This window comes from Doryrhamphus excisus, chromosome 7, assembly GCF_030265055.1.
Source record: "Doryrhamphus excisus isolate RoL2022-K1 chromosome 7, RoL_Dexc_1.0, whole genome shotgun sequence".
Classification (NCBI taxonomy): Eukaryota; Metazoa; Chordata; class Actinopteri; order Syngnathiformes; family Syngnathidae; genus Doryrhamphus; species Doryrhamphus excisus.
Window position 1 is genome coordinate 14812782 of NC_080472.1, and position 26122 is coordinate 14838903.

At 41.0% G+C, this 26122-nt stretch overlaps 5 protein-coding genes across 13 annotated transcripts in view; 2 read left to right on the forward strand and 3 right to left on the reverse strand.

Moving 5' to 3' along the window:
• Positions 1–7230, reverse strand: part of ntf3 (neurotrophin 3) — a 49993-nt gene extending 42763 nt beyond the window's left edge. For 3 of the 8 annotated variants that reach the window (XR_009130306.1, XR_009130305.1, XM_058077372.1), the window contains exon 1: positions 6899–7190. The gene's annotated coding sequence lies outside the window, so the exon portion shown is untranslated. Of the gene's footprint in view, positions 1–509; positions 2731–6898 lie in introns of those variants that run through there. The other 5 variants (XM_058077373.1, XR_009130304.1, XM_058077374.1 and 2 more) reach the window with 5 other exon arrangements.
• LOC131132093 (anoctamin-1-like) overlaps positions 1–18572 on the forward strand; it is a 102885-nt gene extending 84313 nt beyond the window's left edge. Inside the window, exons 29-36 of the mRNA XM_058077360.1 lie at positions 977–1110; positions 10074–10148; positions 11306–11390; positions 11484–11843; positions 12358–14041; positions 16899–17002; positions 17342–17430; positions 18506–18572. The gene's annotated coding sequence lies outside the window, so the exon portion shown is untranslated. The remainder of the gene's footprint in view (positions 1–976; positions 1111–10073; positions 10149–11305; positions 11391–11483; positions 11844–12357; positions 14042–16898; positions 17003–17341; positions 17431–18505) is intronic.
• Positions 9219–15548, reverse strand: pfkfb3 (6-phosphofructo-2-kinase/fructose-2,6-biphosphatase 3). Its single transcript, XM_058077365.1, has 15 exons — positions 15281–15548; positions 14071–14199; positions 13899–13995; positions 13746–13812; positions 13596–13670; positions 13463–13519; positions 13261–13385; positions 12976–13183; positions 12753–12899; positions 12580–12684; positions 12342–12471; positions 11730–11857; positions 11472–11660; positions 11304–11326; positions 9219–10151 (listed from the first exon to the last, which is right to left on the reverse strand). Exons 1-15 carry the CDS (start codon positions 15357–15359, stop codon positions 10145–10147), a joined length of 1566 nt encoding a protein of 521 aa, XP_057933348.1. The 5' UTR covers positions 15360–15548; the 3' UTR covers positions 9219–10144.
• On the reverse strand, positions 17166–21606 carry rbm17 (RNA binding motif protein 17). 2 transcript variants are annotated; one of them, XM_058077370.1, is made up of 13 exons: positions 21461–21606; positions 20901–21026; positions 20704–20820; positions 20449–20615; positions 19904–20016; positions 19759–19809; positions 19538–19676; positions 19302–19453; positions 19167–19211; positions 18689–18762; positions 18440–18538; positions 18291–18363; positions 17166–17396 (listed from the first exon to the last, which is right to left on the reverse strand). In XM_058077370.1, exons 2-13 carry the CDS (start codon positions 21021–21023, stop codon positions 17293–17295), a joined length of 1257 nt encoding a protein of 418 aa, XP_057933353.1. In that variant the 5' UTR covers positions 21024–21026; positions 21461–21606; the 3' UTR covers positions 17166–17292. The 2 variants fall into 2 exon arrangements, with proteins under 2 accessions (XP_057933353.1, XP_057933351.1); XM_058077368.1 differs by having other exon boundaries at positions 19167–19214.
• Positions 18677–26102, forward strand: il15ra (interleukin 15 receptor subunit alpha). The gene is made up of 12 exons (XM_058077983.1): positions 18677–18736; positions 19399–19465; positions 19548–19685; positions 20443–20578; positions 20891–21032; positions 21954–22041; positions 22747–22932; positions 23269–23313; positions 23762–23824; positions 24118–24205; positions 25349–25391; positions 25466–26102. The coding sequence occupies exons 1-12, from the start codon at positions 18677–18679 to the stop codon at positions 25604–25606; spliced, it is 1197 nt and encodes a 398-aa protein (XP_057933966.1). The 3' UTR covers positions 25607–26102.
• Positions 26103–26122: the final 20 nt, after the last annotated feature.

The following is a 26122-nucleotide window of genomic DNA, read 5'->3' on the forward strand; positions in this document are numbered from 1 at the left end:
GACCAGTTTGCTTAATATGCACTAAAGTAGAGAGAGAAATAATTTATTAGCGTGACTTGATCTCAGATTGTATAATAATAATCAATTTAGTTGTTAAATTAATAAATAAAATTAATAACAATGATCTGGCTTATGATTTTATTAACAATAATAATACTCCATTTTTATTTTGTTTTATTAGTCAATTTAGATAATTTATTTATTTACGCAAAAAATAATTTTGGAGAAAATTGTCGGATGTTTGGATGATAATAAGATTATTGCACAGTTCATCTGTTAGTTCTTGCTTCGACCTTCCGGCTTGCCAATTATAATAATAATAATAAATGTTTATTTTGTTTGCATATGTAATAGAATATACATACATAATTGTAAGAAAACATATCTTGTTCACCAAAAATATCCGACCTTGAAAATTATTTGATGTTTGGATAATAATAATCATCATCATACGACTGTAGTTTTAATAATTTTTTAGCTTAGTTTTTTTTTACTCAAAAAACAATTTTAAGAAAATTGTCGGATGCTTGGATAATAATTCTGCATTTTTATTTTGTTTGCATATGTAATATGTAAGATCCATACATACATAATTGTAAGAAAAAATATCTTGTTCACCTAAAATAACCGACCTTGATATCGAATATCTTGCTCGATTTCAGTTTGTACAATGCGAATTTTTTAAAAACACATTACTAGAAAGACTTTTGAATATTGTTTTGGTATTAAAATCGGCAGTACAGTTCTACACCACTCTAGCTTACAATACCTCCCTGGTCATGAGTCGTACTGTAGTAGTATGTGGTTAATTTATCTCATCAAGTGTGCAAATATACCTGGGAAAAAAAATCAACAAATATTCCAGTTTTGGTCTGACCCTGAGCCATGACTTGGGTACATGACACTGTGTAGTGCTTCACTCTTTCCATCCTGGTCAGCATATTTCCCGTCTGCTTTTTTGTATTCCTGTTTGCAGCCAAGTAGTGAAGCAGTAAAGTGATCTGATGTTGCACCGTATATCCAGAAGAGGGCGCACTCTACCCTCCTTAACAGGTGAAGAGCCACCAAAGGAGTTTCCTTCCCATCACATGATCGTCTGACTCATGAGAGGTGACGTGATGACAATGAACGTGACTCATGTCAAATCTTTTTTGTTTCTTTTATGTGTGTATTCCCTTAATCCAACTCTCACTATAGGAGTGAAGGCTTTCAATCCAGATTAGACGGCATTATGACTATGACAGGACACACTGATCTCAACACAGACAGGCAGATTAAAAAGGATACTCCTGCAGATTCCCACGCAGTCAACCACTGGGTTGGAGCTAACGTGCACTCCCTGACCCACCATGCTTCTAATCTGCAGGTTGAGTGGACTGGCCAGTGGACACGTCGTCCCCTTACAGTATGATGAACAAGCTTAGAAGTGGCACCAGATGTGTGCTGTATCATCTTAATATTATATAATAATGATTACAGTTAGGACATACTGGACAACCAATCACATCATCTGTCAAGATACTTTATTATAGTTACTACAGTATAGTGACTATATTTTATATTGTGTAGTTGTTGTACTGGATGCCTTGTTGTCATCAAACTTGAGCATAGAGTATATTTTTTTCAAAGAAAGTGGTGAGTGTAAAGTGAGCAGATGCCACTTGTTTGTGAGCTGATATGTTTACTGTGGACTGAAACGTTCACTCCTACATAGCTGTTGCATCAGCCCAGTATCATCATTTCCACACAGGGCTGTGCAGTGGGGGTCAAGTCGAGTGTGAGGCATTGTGGTTTCAAAATGCGTTTGATAAATCACTGAAGTGCCATAACAGGAAACCATTTCTACGAGTCATCCTTACACAGCCCCTTCTCTTTGCCCTGATGACCCTCAACTACTACACTACTACACTACATCTTCTACTGTAGAAATCAAAGAGAAATATACTTAGTCAGTGTACCGCTTGTATAGATCTGCTATGCCATTGAGGAAAAGACAGGAAGTAGAACTGGAGGTAGGAGAGATGCAGATGCTGAGGTTCACTCTGGGAGTGACCAGGATGGATAGGATCAGGAAGGAGTACAGCAGAAGGACATTACATGTTAGAGGCCTTGGAGATAAAGTCAGAGAGGCCAGGCTGAGATGGTTGGGACATGTCCAGAGGAGAGATAGTGAATATATTGGTAGAAGGATGCTGCCAGGTAGGAGGCGTAGAGGAAGACCAAAGAGGTTTATGGATGTAGTGAAGGAGGACATGAGGGTAGTTGGTGTGACAGAGACAGGACAGGGTTGGATGGAGGAAATTGATTTGCTGTGGCGACCACTGAAGGGAAAAGCCGAAAGAGAAAGAAGAAGCTATCCGCTAAAAATGATTCAACACACAGCCATTATTGTCTAAATAGGTGGCAACACAAGTGTGAGTCTTGAGGGCGTACTCACATTAGACCATTTGTACCATGCTGGATTTGGCCACAATTCCCCCTCCCACTGGTGCTTCAGCCCTGTCTTGCTTGACCCATCACATCAATACGGATGCAGTTTCCCTAGTCCCGTTTAGACAATAGCGGCTGTGTGTTGTCATGTCATTTCCAACACATAGTAAACCATTGTCAGTGTTAACAAAGGGGAATCCTGGAGCCTCACTTGAACTTTCCTGGAGTTCAGGACCTCATATCTGTGGCCTATGCAAGCGCTATGGATGGTACAGCATGGTAACGCAGTTTCCCTTGACACTGCACAAAATAAGATGAAAAATGAATAAACAAATCAAGAATAAAAAAAATCAATCAATCAGTAATAAATAAATATAATAATAATAATAAAAAGGCAAATAATAAAAACTTAAGAAACCACATACTATAGTTGGTGGGTAGACACATTATTTTTTTCAGATTAAAATTAACAAAGCATTATTAGAGCCCTGTAGACATGACAAAACACAACTATAGTCACATTTATACTCTTTTTATTTACAACATATTGCGCAACTGCAGGGTCTTGAGACACATGCTAACTCGCAAACTTGAGAGCTAGCGACCTAAACGCTAGCCTTCTAGCCAAGCCAAGCCGCTAGCCAAGTTATTTCCTTTAAAATTAAATAGCCAAAAACGTACCACTTCCACACGGATAGGGAGGATAACTATTAACAGTTATTTAACCTTTAACATGAACATTAATCAAACGTAATATTTTTTCTGGGTACATGATACCATACAGCATCCATATCAAACTTGCGCGGGCCGCACTAACATTAAACTTTCACATCAGGCGGGGGCCTCAAACTAGTGTCCTGCGGGCCACATTTGGCCCACGGGCCGCATGTTTGAGACCCCTGCTTTAAATAGTGTAAAGCGGTCAAGTAAAAACAGTTATAACTAGACTAGAAAAGACTAGAAAATAAACCAATGTGACGTCAGGGGTTCTGAGTTGCGTGTTTGTTGTGGGCTAAGGCCGTAACAGTAGCTCATGCTATTATTGTTATTATTATCATCATCATTATTATTAGTAGTAGTAGTAAGGTATCATCATTATGCCTGTTGTGACATCATCTAAACCTGTAAAAAAAACAGATTGTTTAAGTCTGGAGCTTCAGTGGTGGTCTCCACTAACAATTACTGGCACCTAGTGACCAATGTAGAGTACTACATTTACAAGTTGGTGGTCCAAATGGCTTATACAGTAAACCTCGGATATATCGGACTCGGATATATCGGAAATTCGCTCACAACGGACAGATAAAAAAGAACCAATTTTTCTGTAATGCATTTCCAATAAAAATTCATTGCATATATTGGATTTTTTATAACGGATTTCGCCTATTTCGGACAAAATCTCCAGTCCCGTTCCAATGCATTTCCATTAAATTTCCCTCGCATATATCGGATGGCCGCATCGTGGCGCTCCAATTCGCCGAATCGTGACAGGCCACTATACGACGTCGTTTGCAGCGTTGCCTGCGCGTCCAGGTACATTGGAAACATAGTCAAGGAAGTGCCTTTTTATAACGGATAAAATCCGACTTATGCATATACCGGATATAAATCCGATATATGCGTAAAACGGACATTTTCCGGTATACGCATATAACGGATTTCGCTTATATCGGACAAAACCAGTGGGAACAATTGAATCCGATATATCCGAGGTTTACTGTACTATATTTGTATTTTACTTCATTCAACCATAGGAAATGTTTAATTTGGGCAATGAAAGCAAAAGTAAACAGGCAACATGGTTCCACCTTCACCAAATACACCATAAAAGTACATCAAACTGCTCCAACGAGTTCCACACCAATATTAAAGTATTTAGTAGTTGTTTTGCATGAAGCTGGCAACTATTAAATGAATGAAAACAAGCAAACTAAATCACAGGTCTCGTAGTATTTGGGTATTTTTCTCCCAAATTGCACTTGCAAAATATCAAATGGTGCTGATTTGGGATTTGACCAACTTAGCGAGCGGAAGGCCTGCATCCAAACAGGGCCTAATAGTGGTTAAGAAGTTCCCAACAGGACTGCGTGTTCTTCATGGGTTGCATAAGATCATTAGCCAACAGGCTGAAGAGTAAACATCGAGCTACTGTTTGTACACAGAGCAACCAGGTGGCACAATTGGCTCCATGCTTGATTTGGACCTGTGACATCAACCCTGCTCCATTGCCAATGTGACTCACCTCACCGCAGGGTGCTCTGCAATCTTAGGAGAACTTAGACTAATGATATATGTACATTTCTATGCATATTTATATATATATATATATATATATATATATATATATATATATATATATATATATATATATATATATATATATATATTTAAGGAATTAAGTAAGGTTAATGTACAAATTTCCCCACTGAGGGACGAATAAAGGCATATCTTAATCTTATCTTAATGTATGCATGGTAAATTGACTACTATTTATACTAATAAAATAATTTCCATGAAATACACTTGTACCTATTATGCTTTTCCCACTTTTCTGACCTATAAATGTAGTTGGAATGTTGTTTTCTCGTGTTATAAACCATGCCAAAGTTTCAGATAATGAGGTTTGTGCATTTGGAAGTGAGGCCTGAAAGAAGTTTGGGATGACTCAAAACACTCTGTTTCAAAAGGCGTGGTATACCTTCCTCTTTGGGATGTCACAGAGGGGCGGACTTCCTTATATGGTTCATAGTTAGGAAGCACTTTGGGCGTGTGACAGATTCCTCAAAAACTAAAGTTTTCTGTATGGGTTATTGTGTGTAGCTGCTCTATAGGAGTCCACAACTCAATACAAAAGGGTCGAAAAATGAGGTCCCCTTTAACAATGTTACGACTTAGACACCAGCGGCTTAGATGCGGCATATATACACTATATATACATATTTCTTTTCAAATTTAGTGGGTGCAACTTATATTCAGGGGCACTCAATATAATGTCGGAAATGATGGTATATTCATTCAACACAAAAATATATTCATTATGTTATTCCTTGGCCCATGTCCGACCCTTCCACAAAGAAATGAAGTCATTTTTGTGTAATCCTTCTCTGGAATACAAACACAGTTACAAGCACAATGGGGACACAATCAGTGAACTTTTTCTGCCCTGGGGAAACATCACCATGTCCCTCTGGGTCCACAATGGAGCCACATTCAGTTCATTCCACTGTTTTGTTTTGTTTTTTCTCATCACTGAGCTCTCAGGTCATGTCCTGTCCAAACTGGAGCCCTCATTTGTTTCCTTATGCTGCTTGACTCAGGCTTTACTAGCACGCCGGTTTAACTTGCTTAGCGTTACATTAATAGTTTTATAACTTGTAGACAATATTATTGCCTCTGGTTCATAAAGGGAAGCACTGGAAAGTCTTGGGAGTGTTCCTCGGTTATATCTACAATTCTCCCTCTTAGATCTTCACTGAGCTCCTTAGACTTTCCTATTATTTTGCGTATTTTTGTGTTACACAAAATTAGAGTAGTTAACTCATTCAATGCCAACCATTTTTCAAAATCTCTTCCATTTGGATGATTTTTACTGATTTTTCAAGGCACGCAGATTAGACTCATCTTTCAACAGAAAAACAAGTTTGTTTCTACATTTTTCCGTTCTTTAGTCATCAGTAGTTTAACATACTGTAGGGAAGTTTCAGCAAAATATCAGTTGTCGCCAAAAAAAAGCGGAAAATGTGAACATTTTGCTTAGCCAAAATGTCTAAACAACTGTTTAATTTATTCCACCCACAGCCCACCTCCGGGCATGCCCACGACATAAACACACCCAAGTGCTTCCTAACTATGAACCATATAAGGAAGTCTGCAATCTGTGACATCACTAAGGTGCCGTTTTACCACACCTTTTTGAAACCGAGCATTTTGAGCCATCCCAAACGTCTTTTAGGACTCACTTCCAAATGCGCAAACCTCATTATCTGAAACTTTGGCATCGTTTAACACGAGAATACAAAATTCTAACTACATTTATAGGTCAGAAAAGTGGAAAAAAGCACAATAGGTCCCTTTTTTAAAAAAAACATTACAGACCTTTGTGTTTAGGAGAACCTACATAATATTTAAGTGACTGTATTGAATATACTGTATATTAGAGCCTGTGAGGATCAATTTGACTTTGTGTAAATCAGATCCAAAGTGAATACAAATTTGTGCACCTCAAAAACCATTGAACATGCATGATGTATTGTCACATATCGCACAACTTAATGACGTTACTGTAAAGTTGACAATCCGCATCTGTGTAAACCATGAACCATCCTGGGCTCTTATAAGCTCAGGCAGTGAGAACGGGAACACATTGCTTTTCACACTTCTCCATTTCCTGTCACACAGGAGAGGAAAATTGTGTGGCGACTACGTCATGTACTATTTGTTGTGATGCAAGTGTCATCGGCGTATTTACCACAACGGGGCTTTTCTTCCTAGTCCTACGTGAGCTTCCACATGCCCTTCTCAAGGGTCCTTCGCTGCTCTTTTCCAGCTTTATTTCATTGACTCTCCGTCCTCCCCTGCTCTGATGTTGGCGTGTCCGTGATACCGAACTATCCTATTAGTCCATTAACTTTGTGAGGCCGCCCTAACTCTTCAGGGCAGATATAACAGGAAGTAAGCTGCTGCTGTCTAATAATGTTAAGCGAACTCTAATGCACTCACCCACCTTTCTCATAGTTTTTCAGTCCTGACACTGATCCAACGCAAAGTCGTTGGACAATCAAGTCCCTCAGACATAAAAGTCAACAATAAAGACGACTCGCGTGTCATGTGACTTATAGGAAAACCTTTTGTGCCAACTGTGCACAAGAATCCGGTAAAAGAGGCTTTTATATTTCAAAGCCAGTGTAATCGAGGCTATCTTATTAATTCTACTCCACTCTAGATCATGAATGGCTTATCCTTCCCATTCGCATGGAAATCTCTCCATGCATGGCTTCCATGCACAAAGGCAGAACGGCGTTGTGGTGACAATCTGTGCACTTGTTTTGTTTTTTTGTGATGAAACGAACGTCTAAAATGGAAAAAATGTGTTTGAATGGAGGCCATTTTTAAAATATAAATATGTTAATTATATTTGATTTATATAATATAAAAAAAATCATATAAAAAATATATAATTTATTTTTAAACAGTATTTTTAGATTAATTTGATTAAATTTTTGAACTTCAACATTTGAATTTGATAAGGAATTTTTTTGCTTTATTTCTTAATGAAAGTTAAAATATGGACAACAGGGGGAAACGATTACAACGAGAGGGTAACAGGAAACAAAGGCAAAATGGGGTGTTTCCTGAGGAAAATGGGCCAGTTGACAGTTGAAATGAAGGGTAGCCTTGATCAGTAAACTTCCACACATGAGCGTCACTCCACTGTGTCCTTATAATGTCATAAAATATCATGTGTGCATATCAGCTCGTGTGACTGTATTTTATATAGGCTGACCAGTTTGTGTGTGTGTGTGTGTGTGTGTGTGTGTGTGTGTGTGTGTTTATAAGATTACTTCAAGCTCAGAACAGACACCCGGGTCACATGCTCGGCTAATAAGGAAGAGCTAATGAGATACAAGAGGGCAACCGGCTGAGTCATGATAAAGGACACAATGCAATGCAATAGTCTGCATAGAATGTAGAAAATTCAAGCCGTAATTTGATTGGCAAGAGTCTGCAGGCTAGCCGGGGCCCGCCTTCACGACTCCACTTTGAACCCTCAAAGAGATTGAGAACGCAGCAAGTCCAACACCTTCGTCAGCAAAGCATTAAGGCCACTATTTGTGGAGCGGCTGGCTTAGCGCTGCATGGTAACACCGGGCCCATGTTACCGTTTAAATACCTGACACAGCAGCTCCACTGTGCATTCACACCAGCGACAGGCAACACACACATATTGGCCAATGAGAAACTGAAGTATAATAATACTTAATCCAAATGACACTTTAGACTTTCAATATTAGTACAGACCTGCCAACATGTAGGAATTTGTGGTACTCTGCATGCAATTTGACTCTGGACAGATAAATCAATAGATATATAATCAGTTTCTCAATAGTATATAGTGAGTGAAGTGGGGTGGCGACGGGCAGTGGAAGTGGAACCTGAAAGCCATCACACGGCCACTAACAGCATGAGGCACAGACGCTCGGTCTAACCGTGATTCCATTCACAAGGAAACACCACATTTGTCTGGCAAATGTTGAGCGTCTGTTGCTTGCGAGGCCGAAATAGGAGAATGCATGCTGTGCCAAGTTGTATTTATAACCAATTCACATTAACATGAACCCAAGGTGTTATAATATCAATATAGTCATGGAAAAATGATCAGTTTATCCATCCATTTTAAGTAAAGGCACATTGTTTAGACAGATGTGCTGATGATAACCAAAACAGCTCATAATGTAGCAACTTTCATGGTTTCTTGATGATACCCAAAATTAGTTAATATATGTATGTATTATATACAATAATGGGATATATTAGGAGTGTGTAGCCACTCATTATTATTTTACCAACCAACTCTGCCATAGAGTCAATAATCAATAATCTCAAACAACTGTACAACATCCTGAATTGCACCAGTCGTCTTATCAGCAAATAGTCGGTGACTCATCAGTGGCGAAAACGGGTGTGATAGTGGATTTACAAGAACACGGAACACGATGTGAACGCTTCATATCGCCACAGTTAGAAGATGTAAAAGAGACAACATGGGAAGCGTAGTGTATTTTTCCATAGTCGGTTTATTGGTCCAGCAGATGCAAAATCAACACAACAGACTGTCCTTTCCTGCATAGCAGTCAGGTTCAAATAGTCACGTCCCGCTCTCTTCTCAAAAACGACACAAAAATAAATAAAGCAATTTAAAAAAAAAAACACTTTTCAAGTATGTCAAACTAACATGCCATTTAAACATAACATTTTCATACAAGACTCCCAGAAAATTCCATCCATCTCCACTTTGACTGTATGTACACTGATATTTACAGACATATTATTACCAGCACGCTTCCCTAAGAGAAAAATAGAGGTGCTTACATTTGTGCGTAGCAAACAACGACAGCAAGGAACTTAAGAAATGACAGTGCCGAGAGGAACCCTGTTCAATTCAGTCCAGTTCAGTGTTAGCTATTTGAATGATATGTGAGGTTATTAGGTGGTAAAACGTATCATCAGAGAAAGCGATAGGCTTGGAAAACAAGCACTACAGGCACTCTACGGCAAAAATCAGCTTGGAACGAAGCACATTAAAGACACTGTGACACATAAAAATTCAAACTGAATGCATTCTGAATGTGCAAAATCATTTAGTGGCATGTCGATTGAAAAATCTGGCTCCGCCTTGACACATCAAAAAAACAGCGTAACAAATACAATCCAATGACAACACATAATAGAATTGATATTTAAATGAATCACAGTTTGCTTACAAATCGATTAGTAAAAATATCTTGAAGGCATGGAAGTGATGATTTTTGCGTTGAAGTGACATCTTTGGATTGATCAGACCGTATCATTTAAATACCATAATGTGAAAAATAAGATCCTTTTTTCATTTCAAAGAGATTTATGAGTGAGTTTTACACTTTCAGGACTCAGGAGGACTCGTGCCGTTCTCAAAGGCAGTGCTGCGGGACGTCCTGGCGGCCACACGAGTGTCTCCTCAGGTCCTGCAAACGCACACAAAGACACCACTAACGTTAACACTCACGCTACGCTGCGAATATGCTGCAGTGGTTTTAGCAAACAATACCACAAAGATCTCCTTTTGTTTGTCATCTCTTACGGTGTCATGCCTTTCCTACAAGTTACATCACCGCTTTTGTGTTGGTATTTTTAGAAGGTGTAGCGTGCATGACAGCCGCCAACAATGAATGAACCGACACCCTCTTAATCCTCAGCTAATTGTTAAAGAAGCAGGCTCACACACACACACACACACACACACACGCAGCATGTGTGGTAACAAAAGTAGAATGACACTTCCTTTGTCCTTTGTCTTTGAAGGTGAAGGAAACGGTGAGCGTAATCACACCTCTTTTCCACATAGACTACTACGCCCTAAGCGCTGATGTTTGCGTCATTGTTTTGCTTCTTTGTCAAGCTTCCATGCTGCTTTTTGTGCACTGGTGGATACAAGCACAGCACTAGGACAGCACTAGTAAACACTTCTCAGCTGTCATCTTGGCAATATAACACTATTTGGTGGTCTAGAGTTGAACCACAAGGTGTAGAAAAGGGTGTAGCTGGGGTGTCCAAAGTACACGTATACACGCCTGCGCTACATGGACAAAAGAGGTTGGATGGCTTTGGTGGCAAGTAGCAATACAGGCAACCGGCTTTCATTTTCACTTCCTGTGGGCGACCTAATACTTTTGCCCATATTTCTACTGTGGCTGCTGGGAGAGCTATGAAGCAATAGCTTCGGTTGTGTTTAGCTTTGAAAGACTAACAGCGAAACCGCTTCCAAATAGGAGGACACTTTGTCTTTGAAGAAGCCAGAATAAATCCACACCCACAGTCAAGTAGTTAGGGTGAATCAGCACACTTTAACCGTAAGAAGCACAATGCAAGTACGAAGGGGCGTGTTGTGAAAAGAGTGCTTCCCCCTTCCTTGTTATGTTAGTAAGAAGAGCTGGTACTCCCTCCCTGGTGTCAGTTCCCATCACTTCTTTTTTTAAGTCCAACGCACGTACACAAACTATTTGATGACAACATATCCTGCTACAAAATGTCATTGAAACTTTGCAAATAGATTTCTTCAAGTAAACATTTTATGAAAATAAGAAAACATAACAAAGAAGTGAGCAACTTGTACTTACAGGCAAACTTTACCCAGCCAGTGCTGCATGGTGAGGTGCAAGTGAAGGCAGCAGAGGAAAAGAAGAAGCAGGGTGATATAAATATAAGTAAGTGAGCACACGTGCGGTCTTACATATAAGAAGGTGAGCATTATTAATGGTGATTATTTTTCTTTGTGATGAACCTACCTGGCCGGCCAGTGCAAGAGGGAGGTGTGTCGGGCTGCAAAGGGCCAGTGAAGCCACCGAGTGAGGGAGCTCCTGGATGGGAGCTTCATCCAGATCGTCTATGCGAGGTTTCTTAATGTTTGACTCGGGGCTGGTCAGGGGAGTCACGCTGTTCCTCCTGATCAAAGTTCCGGGACCCCTCTTCACCTCCTGTACGGATAATATGAATCATTAGCTGCAAGATGCAGGCCGGGCTACTGATGAACAATGAAGTATTACCTCTGGTCTTTCTCTGTGAGTGTTCACCGCCTCCACTTTTAGAGAGATGGACTCCACTTTGCACCCGTAGGCCACAGGGGTGAGCTTCAGCACTGTATGCAGGGGACACTTCAGGTAGGGCATCTCATCTACAACACATAAAAAAGATATGATAATCACGACGTGATGCTGTCCCACTTAATGATTTGTTGTGGGAACTTCATTTTTTAGGTCAAATAACCAAATATTTTGGTCGTATCAACAATGTAAATCAAGTAATCTCAACTCATTTTCAAATCAGATTAGCAAATTTAATTTAATTGTGAGTTGAATTTACTTGAGCTAATTAGTTCGACTAAATCAAAAGTGAGTTGAGATTACTTGAGTTCTATTGTTCATACAACAAAAATATTTGTTCATTTGACCTAATAAAGAAAGTTCCCAAAACAAAGCAATAAGTCACGTGAACTTGATCTTTTAAGTTGGAGAAACTTAATTGTGAGTTGAAATTACCTGAAATAATTTGCTAGATTTAATCCAAATTTTAAAGAAGCGAGGTTACAAATTTTAAGTTGAGTCAACTTGGATTTTTTTTACAGTGCACGAGTTAAAACTGCAGCTTTTTCTTCCCACCTGCACTTTTATCCAGGAAGTAGGCAAGGAGGCAACGCATGACAGCTTGGTGGCAGATGACCAGAACGTTCTCCTGACGCTCCAGCTCCATGATGACCGGCTCCACCCTCTGGACCAGGTCCTGGTAGGACTAAAATCAACAGTGGGGGAAAATGATGTGCTTGATTAGTTTGGTTTATTTTGGCAAATTGGCTGTGATGTGATGATGCTGAGCAGATGTCGTTGAGTGGAAGCATACCTCTCCAGCAGGGTAGCGGTAGTAGTATTTATCTTCATCCCTCAGGGCAAACTCTTCAGGGAATTTCTCTTTAACCTCATCGTACGTCATCTCCTCACACACTCCCTGCAAGGACCAACGTTAAGACATTAAAATGGAGACTATTTAATGAGGAAAAGAAAAGCAACACCCACCGCATCTATTTCATTGAGAGCCTTCCACTGCTCGTACGGGACCCCCAGATGCTCGGCGGTCTGGATGCTGCGACACAACTGACTGGCCCAGATCTTAAGATTCTTCGGCTGCTGCTCCTCCACAAACGCCGCCAAGGCTGCAGAAAACTACAACAAGAACGGAGACGACCATCACAACCCGGCTTCCATTGACGAGTCATATCATCGCGGGGGTCTGCCCCACCTGTCTGCCCCTCGGCGAGAGGCCGGCATCACCCCCCAGCCGTCCCTCCAGGTTATCTGTGCTCTCTCCGTGTCGACACAGGTAGATGGTACGTGGCTGGACGTGGATGTTCATCAGGTAGTAGACGATCTTGCTCTGGATGTGGTCTTGGATGCGGTTGACCAGGAAGCGGCGGCCCACATCGATCACCTTGATGAAGGATAGATCCCTGCATGGACAGGAAATAAAAGAGCATGAACGACGTGACAGTGAGCTTGATTGTGTGCTGGGAAGATGGATGCTTACCTGTCATGCTGATCAGGGTCTAGAGGTTGGTAGCTAGCTTTGTAACATTCAATTCTCCTTTGGAAGTCCAACATGGCATCAGTCTTGTTGCAGTCTTTGTAATCTGGACAGGACACCTTCACTTCCTGTACAGGAAGGAAGACAGACAGTCAGACATTTGTTTGCTAGGCTCCAAATCACCTACAATAATTGCATTACTCACCATTATATTGGACGCAATGACGTTAGGATCATCACAGACGGACTCGATGAAAAAGATCTGCAGGAAAAAGACAATGCAGTTGCTACGCTGTACAGCTTCATCGATCAGGTCGCCATAGTGACAACACACGTACATTAAAGCCATTCTCACGGCCGAACTGGAGGATCATCTCTCTCCTGTCCCTCGTTGTGTTTGTTGCATCGAAGACCTGCATGGAGACATAATTGTCACTCATGAACAGATTTCTAAAAGCTGGAAACAAAAAAAGTGATGGAAAACGTACCGCTACTTGGCCTCCCTCATCCTGCAAGTAGGACTTGACGTCCCTCAGGGCTGCTAAGGCACATTGCCTGCAGGGGAAAGACACTTTTATGAGTTCTCGGATTTGCACTGGAAACTGGTTCTTAGTTGTGTGTGTGTGTGTTTACACACTTACTGCCTGATCTTCACTGCACATTCATTTTCAGGCTTAAAGAAATCATAGGAGCTGTAGTTCTTGACCGCCTCCCTGCGGTACTCCCCCACGTTGAAAACTGCAGGCGGCAAACATGAACATGAGACGTCGCTACCGCTTCACTGGTGAGTCACTGAATGAGCTGTGCTTCTACCTTTGGTGGGCATGCCGATCCAGTTGAGGTAGCGTGTGAGTTTCCTGGACATGTACGTCTTGCCTCGAGCCGGCAGCCCGACCATCACGATGACGGTCGGGGGGTTGGCAAGGTGGGGGGACCCAGCCACTGTCGAGACAACAGTCTTGACTTACAGGAATGCAATAACCAGGTTTTAAACTCACGGCGTGTTTGCCCTGCCTTTAGAGTCTTGAGCTGTTTACACTTGCCCTGCACCCTCGCCCATTTCCCTTTATGATACACACAGCTAAGAATCCCTTTCAGGTTGATGTAATTACTCAGCAATTTGATGTCACATGCAGCCAACTTGGGCGCCATCCATTCGTTGCCGCACTGCACTATACAGTAGATCATCACCTGTGCCAACTGACTAATCTTGTTTCCATAACACAAGAACCACATGAACGGAAAAAGAGATTAAGAGTTAATTGACAGTCAGACACCAGCAGCAGCTCCGTCTCACCTTTTGCACAAAACCGCCCATCATTCTTTAGCTAACATATCCCGTGTTATACTATAACAGTCAGTGTTCCCCTCAGGACGTAAACAAAAACATGTTTTTTTTTTCGTCTTGTCACAAGCAAGATGAAGCCCCCTTGAATGCTTTTAAATGGGGGTGGGGGTGGCACAGCAATAACAAGCCAATATTCATTGAAAAATATTTTAGTTTTTATTGCATTTTTTGATATTTTATGTTTTTCCTATTTTAAAAAAATCGTTATAGCGTTATGGACTGAATGTATTTAAAGGAACTCTTAATTTAGGAATCATGCAGTAGTTTTGCTGCCGCATCAGTAAAGCATCAAGTGTCGCACCATCCACGCGCGTTGCTTTCCGGCCAATAAAGCGTCGGGTTTTTGCAGCATCACAAGCAGGTTGCGGCGCAATGGAGTTACTATGGTGACGGGTGCCGGTGCCAAGTCACGCCTCATGTAGGGCAAGTGCTATAGCTATTATCTGCTCCCATAACTTACTATGGTCATAAAACGTGCAATAGTCTGGTTAAGGTAATTATAGAGGGTACTAAACATGCAGGTGGAGTCGTCAGCATTAGGAGACCGTTAGCATTATAGAGGTCATTAACGGGTAGCATAGCAATGAAATGGGAACATGGCTGTAATCGCACACGTTGATATTATGTAGAATGGTCGGTGTGGTTGCAGCAAAATAACAATAAAAAGTATTTTACCTCTCCGGGGCGCCGGCTTGTCATCCTTGGTAGGAACCCAGATCTTTTGGATCCTATTCTGGGTCAGCTCTCTGGGCATTCCTTGAGGACTGAAAAGCCGCACAGGATAAGTGGGAAGCTCCTCGATCAAAAATAAAATAAAAATCTACCAAAAAAAAGCTGGTGGTTGCTGAGTAAAGAGACGCGTCAGTTCAGTTGCAACAAACCGGACTGTTGAATACCTGCTAAGAAGCGTTGAGTCGCTATCAAATGCCGGTCTGCGCCGCAAGTCCGCCTTTTAACCCCGCCCGGCTGGAGAACAACGTGACTGGATGACGAAACACGAATACGAGAGGAAGCCACAGCGACACGTTGTGGTCATTTTAGATATTACAGGATGTTTTATAAAATGGCCTCAAAATTTTGTTTTGTGCTTCTGGGTAATTCTCTTTTTGCCCAATATTATTATTGCAACTGAGTGTTATCATTTCATTATTAAATGAATTATTATTTCAAGCCACATTTGTTGTGACGCAATTACATTGTTCTCTATTTCTGGCTGTTGCCTCATAAGTGAAACGTGCTGATTGTCACTCCTCTCCTGGGTCTACCACTGAGTCATCAGGAGTAATTACTCATTCATACGTGTTTGTAAAAGCCTCATAAATACCTCATATACAAAACAAAATAATATGGTGGGGAGACAGCTTAGGAGCTGTACAAAAAAGTACAATTATTGCAATTTGGAGTGGCGTCTATGAATGAAGCTTCAAACAACCAGTGAAACAATCATTTCCTTACCACACTACTTAGTCACATCAACACTATACTTCAGTCAATGTATTTATTTGCTGGTAAACTTTAAATTGAAAAAAGCATGGTCAACTCTCCATGAGAAGGATTCAGATATTTCAGAGTCTCAAGTGAAAAGGTAGAAATTCAGATTGTGAAACCAAAACTTGTTGGTTTTGTCTGGCTTGTTTGGCCTGATAGGAACACTCTTTTCAAACTTTTACAGGAAGAGGCATTGATACTCCATGTATTGTATTGTTAATCCTTAAATTACTCAATGACAATAATTATAACAAAAAACAGGATTTAATGTAGAGTTGTCATACAAAACGCACAAAATACTTGCTAGTAAGGCGGGGGTGTCTCATTTTTACAGTGGGGGCTGCATAGAGGGAAAAAAATATCTGAAAGTGTCACTCTATTGTATTGGCATTCGTGTATCTACCAGTGTGTTTACATACTCAATAGGCATGTATCAAGGCTCATATTATTGAGAAATGGGACGGCATATCTAGGTCAACCTACGCAGCCATATAAACATACCGTGACCCTTTAAGCCAGGCATCATGACCTGTCCGCCTCATCTCAAGTCTCACTGGATGGTATGTGGGTCAGAGATTAATAGGTTACCTTTCCAAATGCCAGTCAAATTAGTTGATGCGATGGCTGATGCACGCTCGGGACACGCTACCAACATGTGGCCACAGATCTGATTTGACTTTTCCAAACAAACCTATGAATAGTTTGCATTTTACTTTGTATGCTTAACAATGTTTGTCCTTGCAGGCCATAGCATAAATGTACTCCACTAAAGGACGCTGACAATATTCCTACATTATTAATACAGTTGCTCCTGAGGGATTCCTGCTGCTGACGTCCGCCCACCCAAAAACCTTCGGGGGCCCTCTGGACCACTTACATAAGTTCTGAATGAGGCTGAGGCACACCGAGGTACAATTCTCAGTTCACTGGAGACGTGTTAACACTACTGGGAGATGGGTTAAATGAGACAAGTAGGTTTCTTGGAAAGAGTGAGCTCCTCAAGCAAGGCGGCGTGCTTGGTTTAGTTTTCTCTTGCCCCATTGTTGCTAAAATGATTTTAACACCCGCAAAGTGGAGTTTCACCCTTTATTCTGTCGGCATGAGGTGTTTTTCATCCCACAACAAAATCTAAATCTCTGACATTGAATAGGAATATTAAAAAAAGGAGGGGTTTATGTACATGACAGGAAATGATGCCTTCATAATTGCTCGCCCAGGTCAAAAACTCGAAATTTGTCTTGGTTGTAGAAGCAGGCTTTGACGACCTGTCCGCCGAAATAACGTCCGTTCAGATCCACCACAGCTGCAGAAGAAACAAACAATGAATGCATATCTTGGTAAGCAAAGATGATGTAATACTATCATTCTGCATTGATATGTTTGTACTTACAGTACATCATGTTGTCTTAGCTAATGCAAAGTACCACATTGAGCTTTACATAATGTTACTTTGCACATACAGTACATTTCTAGAAGCCAAATATAAGACGACTTGTCTTTCAGAGACTCCCCCCCCCCCCCAAAAGGAAAAATACAATGTTCTATTCGTGTCAAAACAGTAACTGGCAACAGCAAAAGATGTCAAAAGCTTTCATTAGGACACTTTTGATGAAAATATATCGGTTTTTGGACAGTATTACACAAACTAGTCAATTTACCCTCTACTGTATCGTTCCACAAAATCCATTGCCCTAAGCAAGCACTGTACACATTGCTGACTCATTGTCTGTGAGCCTGTTAACCCTCCATGGGGCCAAGAAGCTTTGAGTGCCAGCAATTTGATGAAAAGAAATATGTATTTTGCTGCATTGTGCTCATAAATAACTCACAGCCTGACAAATGCTCACCAGTGAAATAAAAAATCATTATATTTTCATTTATTTGTTGTGGTTTTCTTTAGTGTCCTGCTTTGAGAGTTGTGATGTAAGGCTGGTTCGTCCCGGTGCCGCTGGGAGATGATAATGATATAACACCACAGGGAACGCAGTCTCACCTCGTTTCTGATCTGGGCCAACTCAATTAGAAAGGAACACACTTTTCGCCCACAATAATAGAGCGCTTATGCAATGGCAGTGAGAAAGTAATACCATTACATCAGGTTGAACAGCTATCCGATATACAGCTGCTTTAATTTGCACTAAACTAAAATCCAAGTACCAGTCATCTCCTCTGGAATGTTCAGGTAATAGATACAAACCTTTGATGGCCGATTCCACCCTTTCAAACTCCAGAAATATCCTGACGGCTTCGTCATCTGGTACATCAGCAATCTCAAGAAATAAAACAAAAAGAGATGTTTCGTCACACAGAATACAATAACAGGTTCCGTTTCTTGTCCTTGCTTACCTCAAAAATGACACATTTAATCACTTTCCCGTATTTCTCGCATTCTTCTTTGGTCTCCCCCTCCAGGTCTTCGTCCACCTCTCCCCGGCCCACCATATTCTGTAGCACAAAGTGATTTGCATAGGGGACAAAGGTTAAATCTCATTGAAAGAAATCTTCAAATGAGTTGTTCTCATGTCACTGTTAGTAATGTTTGCACTTTTTGTTTTACTTTTGCAGAAATAACAGACTGGAAACATGCAGACGTACCCTCAGCAGGACCACTTTGGTCGGGTTTTTGAGGATCTCTGTGAGCGGGTTTGCATCAGACTTCTTGGAGTCCACTAGGAGATAAAAGGTCATGTGATGGATTTTTTTTTTCCCCTTCAGAAAATATTGACAGAAAGGGGTATGCCAACTGTACCCTGTATCATATCAAATTGTATTGTTAAGACATGCAGCGTCATTCAATACAATTGAAAATGTGGAAACTTTTCTATGGTGCTGCTTGTTTTGCAATACTGTGCTTTTATACAGCTATGCTGTCCTGAAAATGAATGACCTCAACAGCAGAGCACAAAGAAACATTGCGGTGCATATATAGGTCATCTTACACCTGAACTTATCCGAACCCGAGTTTCCTCACATGAATGCATGCCTATTTGTGCATTCAAACTATAGAAATAATGCATGTACTATGGCAAAATATTTGTGTATAAGAGAGAAAATGAAGAGAGTGAAGTCCAACCTGCTCCTCCAGGAATATCAGCAGCACCTGCTTGGAGCGCTCCTCCTGCTAGGACAAACACCGGAAAGTCAACGTGTGTGTGAAGATGGTATGAAAATACACAATAAGTGTGTGACAAACAAGAGAAGAGCACACCTTTCTCTGCAGCGTCCCCGATGATGATTTTTCCGCCTCTTTTGCTCGTCTTCTCCACAGACAACGCTGTGCTCAAGCCTTGCTCGTGCTTTCCCAGGCCCTGGCCTTCTTTGAAGCCATACTTCTGCATGATTTTGTGCGCGACGGTACCTCTGCAGGAAGAGGTACAGTTACATTGGGGAGGGAGGGGTGTTGCTAGTATTTGTGAGATGCATTGGCATTTAGCTCCTACACACCCCATGTTAGCCAGGAAGGAACTGGTTGGTCCAGGTGGAGAACGTGGCCCGTCCGAGTCCTCATACATAGGTGGAGGGATGGCGGCCTTGGAGCCTCTGACAGGACGACCTTCATCCTCATATGAGTACGAGGATGGGCCTTGTTCATGTAAACAAACGATATTAAGTTGAATTGAATATGACTAAAATGTATTTCATGCCAGAAAATCCCTATAACTTACCATCCCGGTCCACGAGCGATGAAGGCGGGGCAATGGCGGCACCACCCATACCTGAGAAAAAGACCCACATAAATAACTAGTTTACTGACATCATAATGTGTTCTAGGTGTCGAGTTGTACATCGGCATCATTTCAAAAGGCTCACTTCGTTTCCGCCGCTCTTTCTCATAATCGTCATCCTCATCAGAATCTTCCTCTGCAGCTGGGAATCTCGAGAAGCCACTCGGCGCACCTCCTTCATGTCTTTCCTTCCTTTTCCTGAGCAAAACAGTATATTCATAAATTATGGGTGCACCATAATTATCAGGCAGATATGAGGGGAACTATAGCACACAGGCTACTCAAAGCATGTGTCCGTATATTGTGCACTTTGTAGGGCCACAGCAGGTGACACCTCCGCTCTATACTCAGGTTCTCCTGATAGTAATGATGTGGTAGTGGTAATGTCATGATATTTGATTACGACAAACAGGTACAGTTTGTGAAATCCAAATTAGTTCGAGTCCATCGTACCTACAGGTGTGCACAAACTACAGTTAAATCTATATTTAAAAAGTACATACAAACGTTATCGCTTAACAGTACAATATTAGTCTTGAGAAGCAGAAAGGTTTGGAAAAAAAATATTGTGCATCTCTAATCTAAATACTTGTGGACTCGAGAATCTGATTTTATAACATTTAGCCTTACTTTTCTCTGTCCTCTATCTCCTTCTGTCGCTCCTGCTCCCTCTGCCGCTGTCGCTCCTCTCTGTGCCGCTTCATCACCTTCTCATAGTCATTGGGGAACATCGGGTCATACTCGTCTGCAAGCGGGATCAGTACATCTCCCGACGAGAATCCACTGGGCACTGGATCCTTAAAAAAAAAAAGCCCACCATGTCCACATTACATATTTAAAGGACGGATAAATGATAAAATTGGTTTAAATGAAGTCAGGGCTGACCTTTAGGGCACCAACAGTATGCGGAGGCGTGTCTGAGATTTGTCTGTCTTCACTGGGGCCTCCTCGCTTCAGATCAATAACAGGAGCCAAGACAGTTGTTTGCTTTATCCGATGAGTCTGCATACAAGTACATACATGTCCATACTCAGGTACAACAGGGCTTGTATTGATAATGTCTTATAAATAGATATGCATACCTTAGCTTGACTCAGCGCAGCCTTCTTCACCTTCAGCTGGGACTGCAGGAGCTTGAAGTTTTTGGACCATCCTTCGGTTTTGGTGTCACTTGCACCCACCCCGAGGTCATCATACAAGGACATTATCTGCAGGTGCAGTAGATGTTCCATTTTAATTAACAGTCTACAATCGTGTTTTTATATAACGCAAACAATATATCATTCATGGGTCCCTAAATGGTTCGCTGCTACTCACAATGAGTGTCATGGGTGGCTAGAATAAGAAAGAAATTAAGTAAACATCCATGTGAATAACTAATAACTAACTAAAAAGAGAACCGGGTCTTACTACACTCTAACCACACTGTTCGATTCCTCCAGTATCGAACAGATGTCGGCTGCATATATCATATATCATGCCTATCATTTGATATCAATATTTAGTGGTATTTCCAACCGAGCAGGCCACGAGAAACTAGCTGCATGCTAACGCTAGCTAAAAACAATAGAATTAGGCAGTACTTTCGTCTGCGGTGTAGCGACTATAAAAGGTAGCACCGTTAGTGATTATGTTGACGTACCAGGTTTATGTTGAGTTATGCAGTTATTAGCTGAATTAAAACCAACAATTCTTGCTGCACATTTAACATACAGCCATGTCGTATCCTGAGGCAGCAACCAGCAAGGCAAGAGCGACAGGCAACGACCATGGCTTTGTACGGCTTGTGCCACCTAGCGGCTGGATGATTTAAATTGGAACACGACCGTCTTGACGGAATTGATTTTGTCGAATAATCCAATTTGCTGGGTTTTACTAGTCACTATTCTTTCGATGTTAACACACGGACGTACATGAATACATTGTTCATGGGGAAAAGAAAGAGAGCTGCGTTTTTGATACGGAACTACAAACATGGCGTCCAGCAGACATGATATATTGCAAATGACTTTTTGTGCCAGAACCGTGAAGAGGAGGTGTATTGGTGGCTAAAAGTGAAAGTCACGTTTGCATTGAGAAAATGGGGTCCACGTGCTAGTGCTTGGTTGACAAACGTGTTTTTAATTTTTCCGTAGAACCGTCAGATGGATTTGAGATCACTTTTGCTTTACGGCTGCCTGGTGATGGTGAGTCGACTCGGTGCAGTGCACTACTCCACCGGCGGTAAGTGCATAACTCTTCTCTAAACGTCTATTCTGTTGACTTGTCAACTCATCCCCAGCACAGCCAGCATCCTACATTATGGTCGTGTGTTTTCTCCTTTAAACTAGTACCCCATTGTTTGATTCGTGTGCTAGTAACTTTTAAAAAGACAAATATCATTCCATACAAAGGTTCACATCGTGTGCAGTCTAGTCATGTTTAAAAGATAATAAACCTGCACCAAAATAGAATATTTTTGCATTTAATCAACATTGATTATAAGCATCACAATAGACAGTGCAGGTGTACTCAATGAAATGACCTAGCCTGTGGATTTGCAAAGATTGTTTATAAATACGATTTTCAAATGTGCATATTTCATGCTCCTTGGAGTTGTTGTTTGATTACTTCTTAACAGTCTGTATTTCCTACTTTTTAATAATAATATAGACTTATGGCATCTGCTTATAATGTTTGTTTATTGTACAAAACCTCTCACTATAGCTTTGTATTATTTCCGCTGTTCCCGCAGATAACATTTCATTTTACACTCCTTTGTTGGTAATCCAGTTTAACCCGTTGACTTGACTATAGATATGCATGCTTTGTTTTGTTATTTACATCTCCCACGTCATTTGTGTTTGGCTTGGTTCTTTTTGGTCAGATTATACACACATCCTTCTATCCTTCACATCCTTGAGGTTTTGTCATCCCTGCGTCTTCCAGAGCCAAATGAATGCCTGTGCTCAGAAATCCCGCCTTTGAATTGGACCGAGCCTCCCGACTGCCACCAGATGAACAAAACTTTCCGTTATACCTGCGTCAAAGGCTACGTGAGGAAAGCAGGGACATCAAACCTCATCAAATGCCAACCTGATTCACGATGGTCCACGCCACACCTCACATGCATAGGTAAGTTTTCATGCGTGGTAATAATAGTACTAATAGAACTTGAACAATTAGCATGCGCATTAAACACTGTACTGTGCCAAAGTCCTAGTCTGTCATTAAGTATATTGTCTTAACAGTGCTTCAGTGAACGTATAGAACTACAGTGTCACCTCATAGAGTGCAGATCAGTGAAAAACGTGGTTAAAACAATCAATTTAGTGGTCGCTTTAGACTTTTTCACAGTACTGTGTACATAGCAATCAAGAGAATGCCAGGTGGCATATGTTGTGGTCGTCTACGGCCATGCAATGGGTACATTGTCGTTGTCTCTGGCTAATTTCTGTATGTACTCGTCAGTTGACCCGAGGGGCACACCACAAGCATCTAACAGCACCAAAACAGGTGAGTGGACTTGCCCAAGTCAACAATACAGTCAACAACAGGTCTGAAAAGCAGTAGGAAGAAGCAGAATTGATTTAATCCTAACCCCTTCTAAAAAAAAATATCAGTGTCAGTGACATTACTGACATTATTTCACAACATCCACAAAGTAGGATTCCTTATTTACATATTGAATATTTTTTGTATACTGAAAAATAAAAAAAATGTGATGGTTTTTCCCCCCTGATTTCTATAAATGCGAGTACATTTTATTCAAAATAAAGAGAACATGAACGTGCAAACTCCACACAGAGATGGCTGAGAGTGGAATTGAACTTGGATGTAAACAACTGTTAATATTACGTTGATGAAAAGTGAGGATTATCATCTGTATAAGTCCATGCATGTTTTTTTTGCACATGTAACATTACAGCGTAATGACTTGACCCCAGTTTGGCTCTTTGTCCAGATGCTGTGACGGCTAGCCTGGAACATGACAACCCCACAAATTCTCATTTGGAGACCAAAATAGGTAGTATTTTGCTTGTATGACATTTTTATTATTGTGATGTTGCAAATGCAAGCCTTTAACATTGTTTTGTTGGGAATGTCTAGCTGAAGATACTGCATTCTAGCATTGGCAAACACCTCTCAACTGGTTTGTCCACTAATGAGTCTTTCATGCGTCATCATAGTTTCATAAAAGCTACCTAATCTCGTCTTCTTGCATTTCACTTGTCGTGGGGAGCAACGGGACAAGCTGGGCGCTCGTTGTAGTGAGCTTCCACCGAATACACGCTCATGTTGGATATTTCTTCCTGGCAGGACTTGGCCATAGCACAGTCGTTGTCATCAGCTGCGTTTCAGTAGTCATCATTGCTCTAATCGGGATCGGCCTCTTTGTTTGCAAAAGGTAAGCTCCATACTTGCACTGAATTTGACATCTCCCTGGAAAAGTAAGGTCAAGCTTGTGGCAAACTTGATGTAATTTCTTCTCACCACTAGGGGGCACTGGTATTGACCTATGCCAGGGGTCGGCAACCTTTACTATGAAAAGAGCCATTTCACCCACTTGCCCACTAAAGAAAAATAGCCTGGAGCCGCAAAACGTTGTATGTTTAAAACAACATTGGAGGGAAAAAAAAGACGAGTTGGAGTACTCTTGCTAGTACTGGAGATAAACTTTTGTTTTTAAATGAGCTCTAATTTATTTTTTAGAATCATCAAATAACTCATTAATAATAATTAATAACTCAAATAACTCAAAGTATTACTCATTTCCCTTCATGTTAACCTGTCAGAGAGAACTGGATAGCATCCTGTCTGCTCATTCAGTCACCAGTCAGAACTCAGTCAGGATGCATTCATGGTCTCACACAAAGTTGGATTTTTGTAAACTCATAACAAAGACGTGCATTTTCACCACACGGGTGCTAAAAAATATTCAAGCATTGCAAAGGGAGCCGCAACAAAGAGGCTGGAGAGCCACATGCGGCTCTGGAGCCGCGGGTTGCTGACCCCTGACCTATGCTTAACCACTGTTACCATGACCCCTCTAATCCAATGACGCAGGCTGAAATACTTATAAAATACTTATAGTAGTATAGTAGAGATTTGGGCTCAGGTACTCAAAGTTGTTTGGCTGCTTCGAACCGAACTGACCGATGTACTGTTTTTGAACATGGCTTCTTGGGACTTTTTCATACGTCCACCAAATTTGGTGAAGATTCGTTGGCAGGGGGACATTTTTTCAAAATGTATAAGAATTGTGAAAATTTGTCAAAACCCAAATGCTATTACTTTTCTGCCAAACACACACACATCTGACCACATTTCTTTAGAGTGTTTTGATGAATCGCCACGATATTTGGTACACACACATTTAAGGGCCTAAGTACATGACTGTGAAATTTGAGCAAGATTGGATGAAAAACGTGGCTACCGTGAACCAAAACGTTACATAATCCTTGTACAATCAGAATAGTGTAGTGGCCAGAATGTGTTGTTTTCTTGTTGTGAGTATTCTCTTTCTACTGCAAAATGTTTTATTACTCAGGAGAAGGGCGGAAAGCAACAATCCATTGCAGACGGCAGCAGAGGTGATTCCCCTCAATGAAGTTCCATCATAGTGTGGACGAGTGAACGCAAACTACGATGTATTCGTGTCTCACAGGATTGGAGGTGTGTGCTGTGTCAATCTGAAGGACAGTGTAAAAATGACATTTGGCACATTTGCAAGAAGACTGTCAGATGGCATTGTGCTGTGTCTAAAGAGTGGCTTCTAAAGTTCTCAAGGTGTGGCTCACTCTGTTGAGGATGCGAGGCCCTCCCAGTTTCTCAGAGTCCATGGATCCCTGTCTTAGGAAGATCATTTCTTTCTTTGCACTCCGAGCTTTCTTCTTGGTGAACATCTGCAACACATTTTGAAGAGCTGAATTCCTAGCACTGTTGAGCAACTGCAGGCGCTTATCAGGGTAACATTTTGTTTTCCCTTTCTAAATAGTCTCTGAAAGCAGTCCAATGTGATGTATGGTCGTGTTTAGTGTGTATTTTCAACCTGAACTCCATTAATGTAGTGGCAGAATAACACTTTCCTACATAGTGAATTGTTTTCTTATAACACTGATTGTGAAACATGTAGCAGCACTTTCCGTAAAGCAGCTATTCCCTTCTGGGTTTTTTTTTGCCAAACCATCCCAGGCAGATGTTAATATGATTTAGTCTTATCCTACATGACGCACAAAATCTTAGAAATGCCTCTCAATACCATTGAAGTATATCATAATAAAAATACTGTGGGTTTTGTTTAAAGCAACCATTCTCTGGTCCA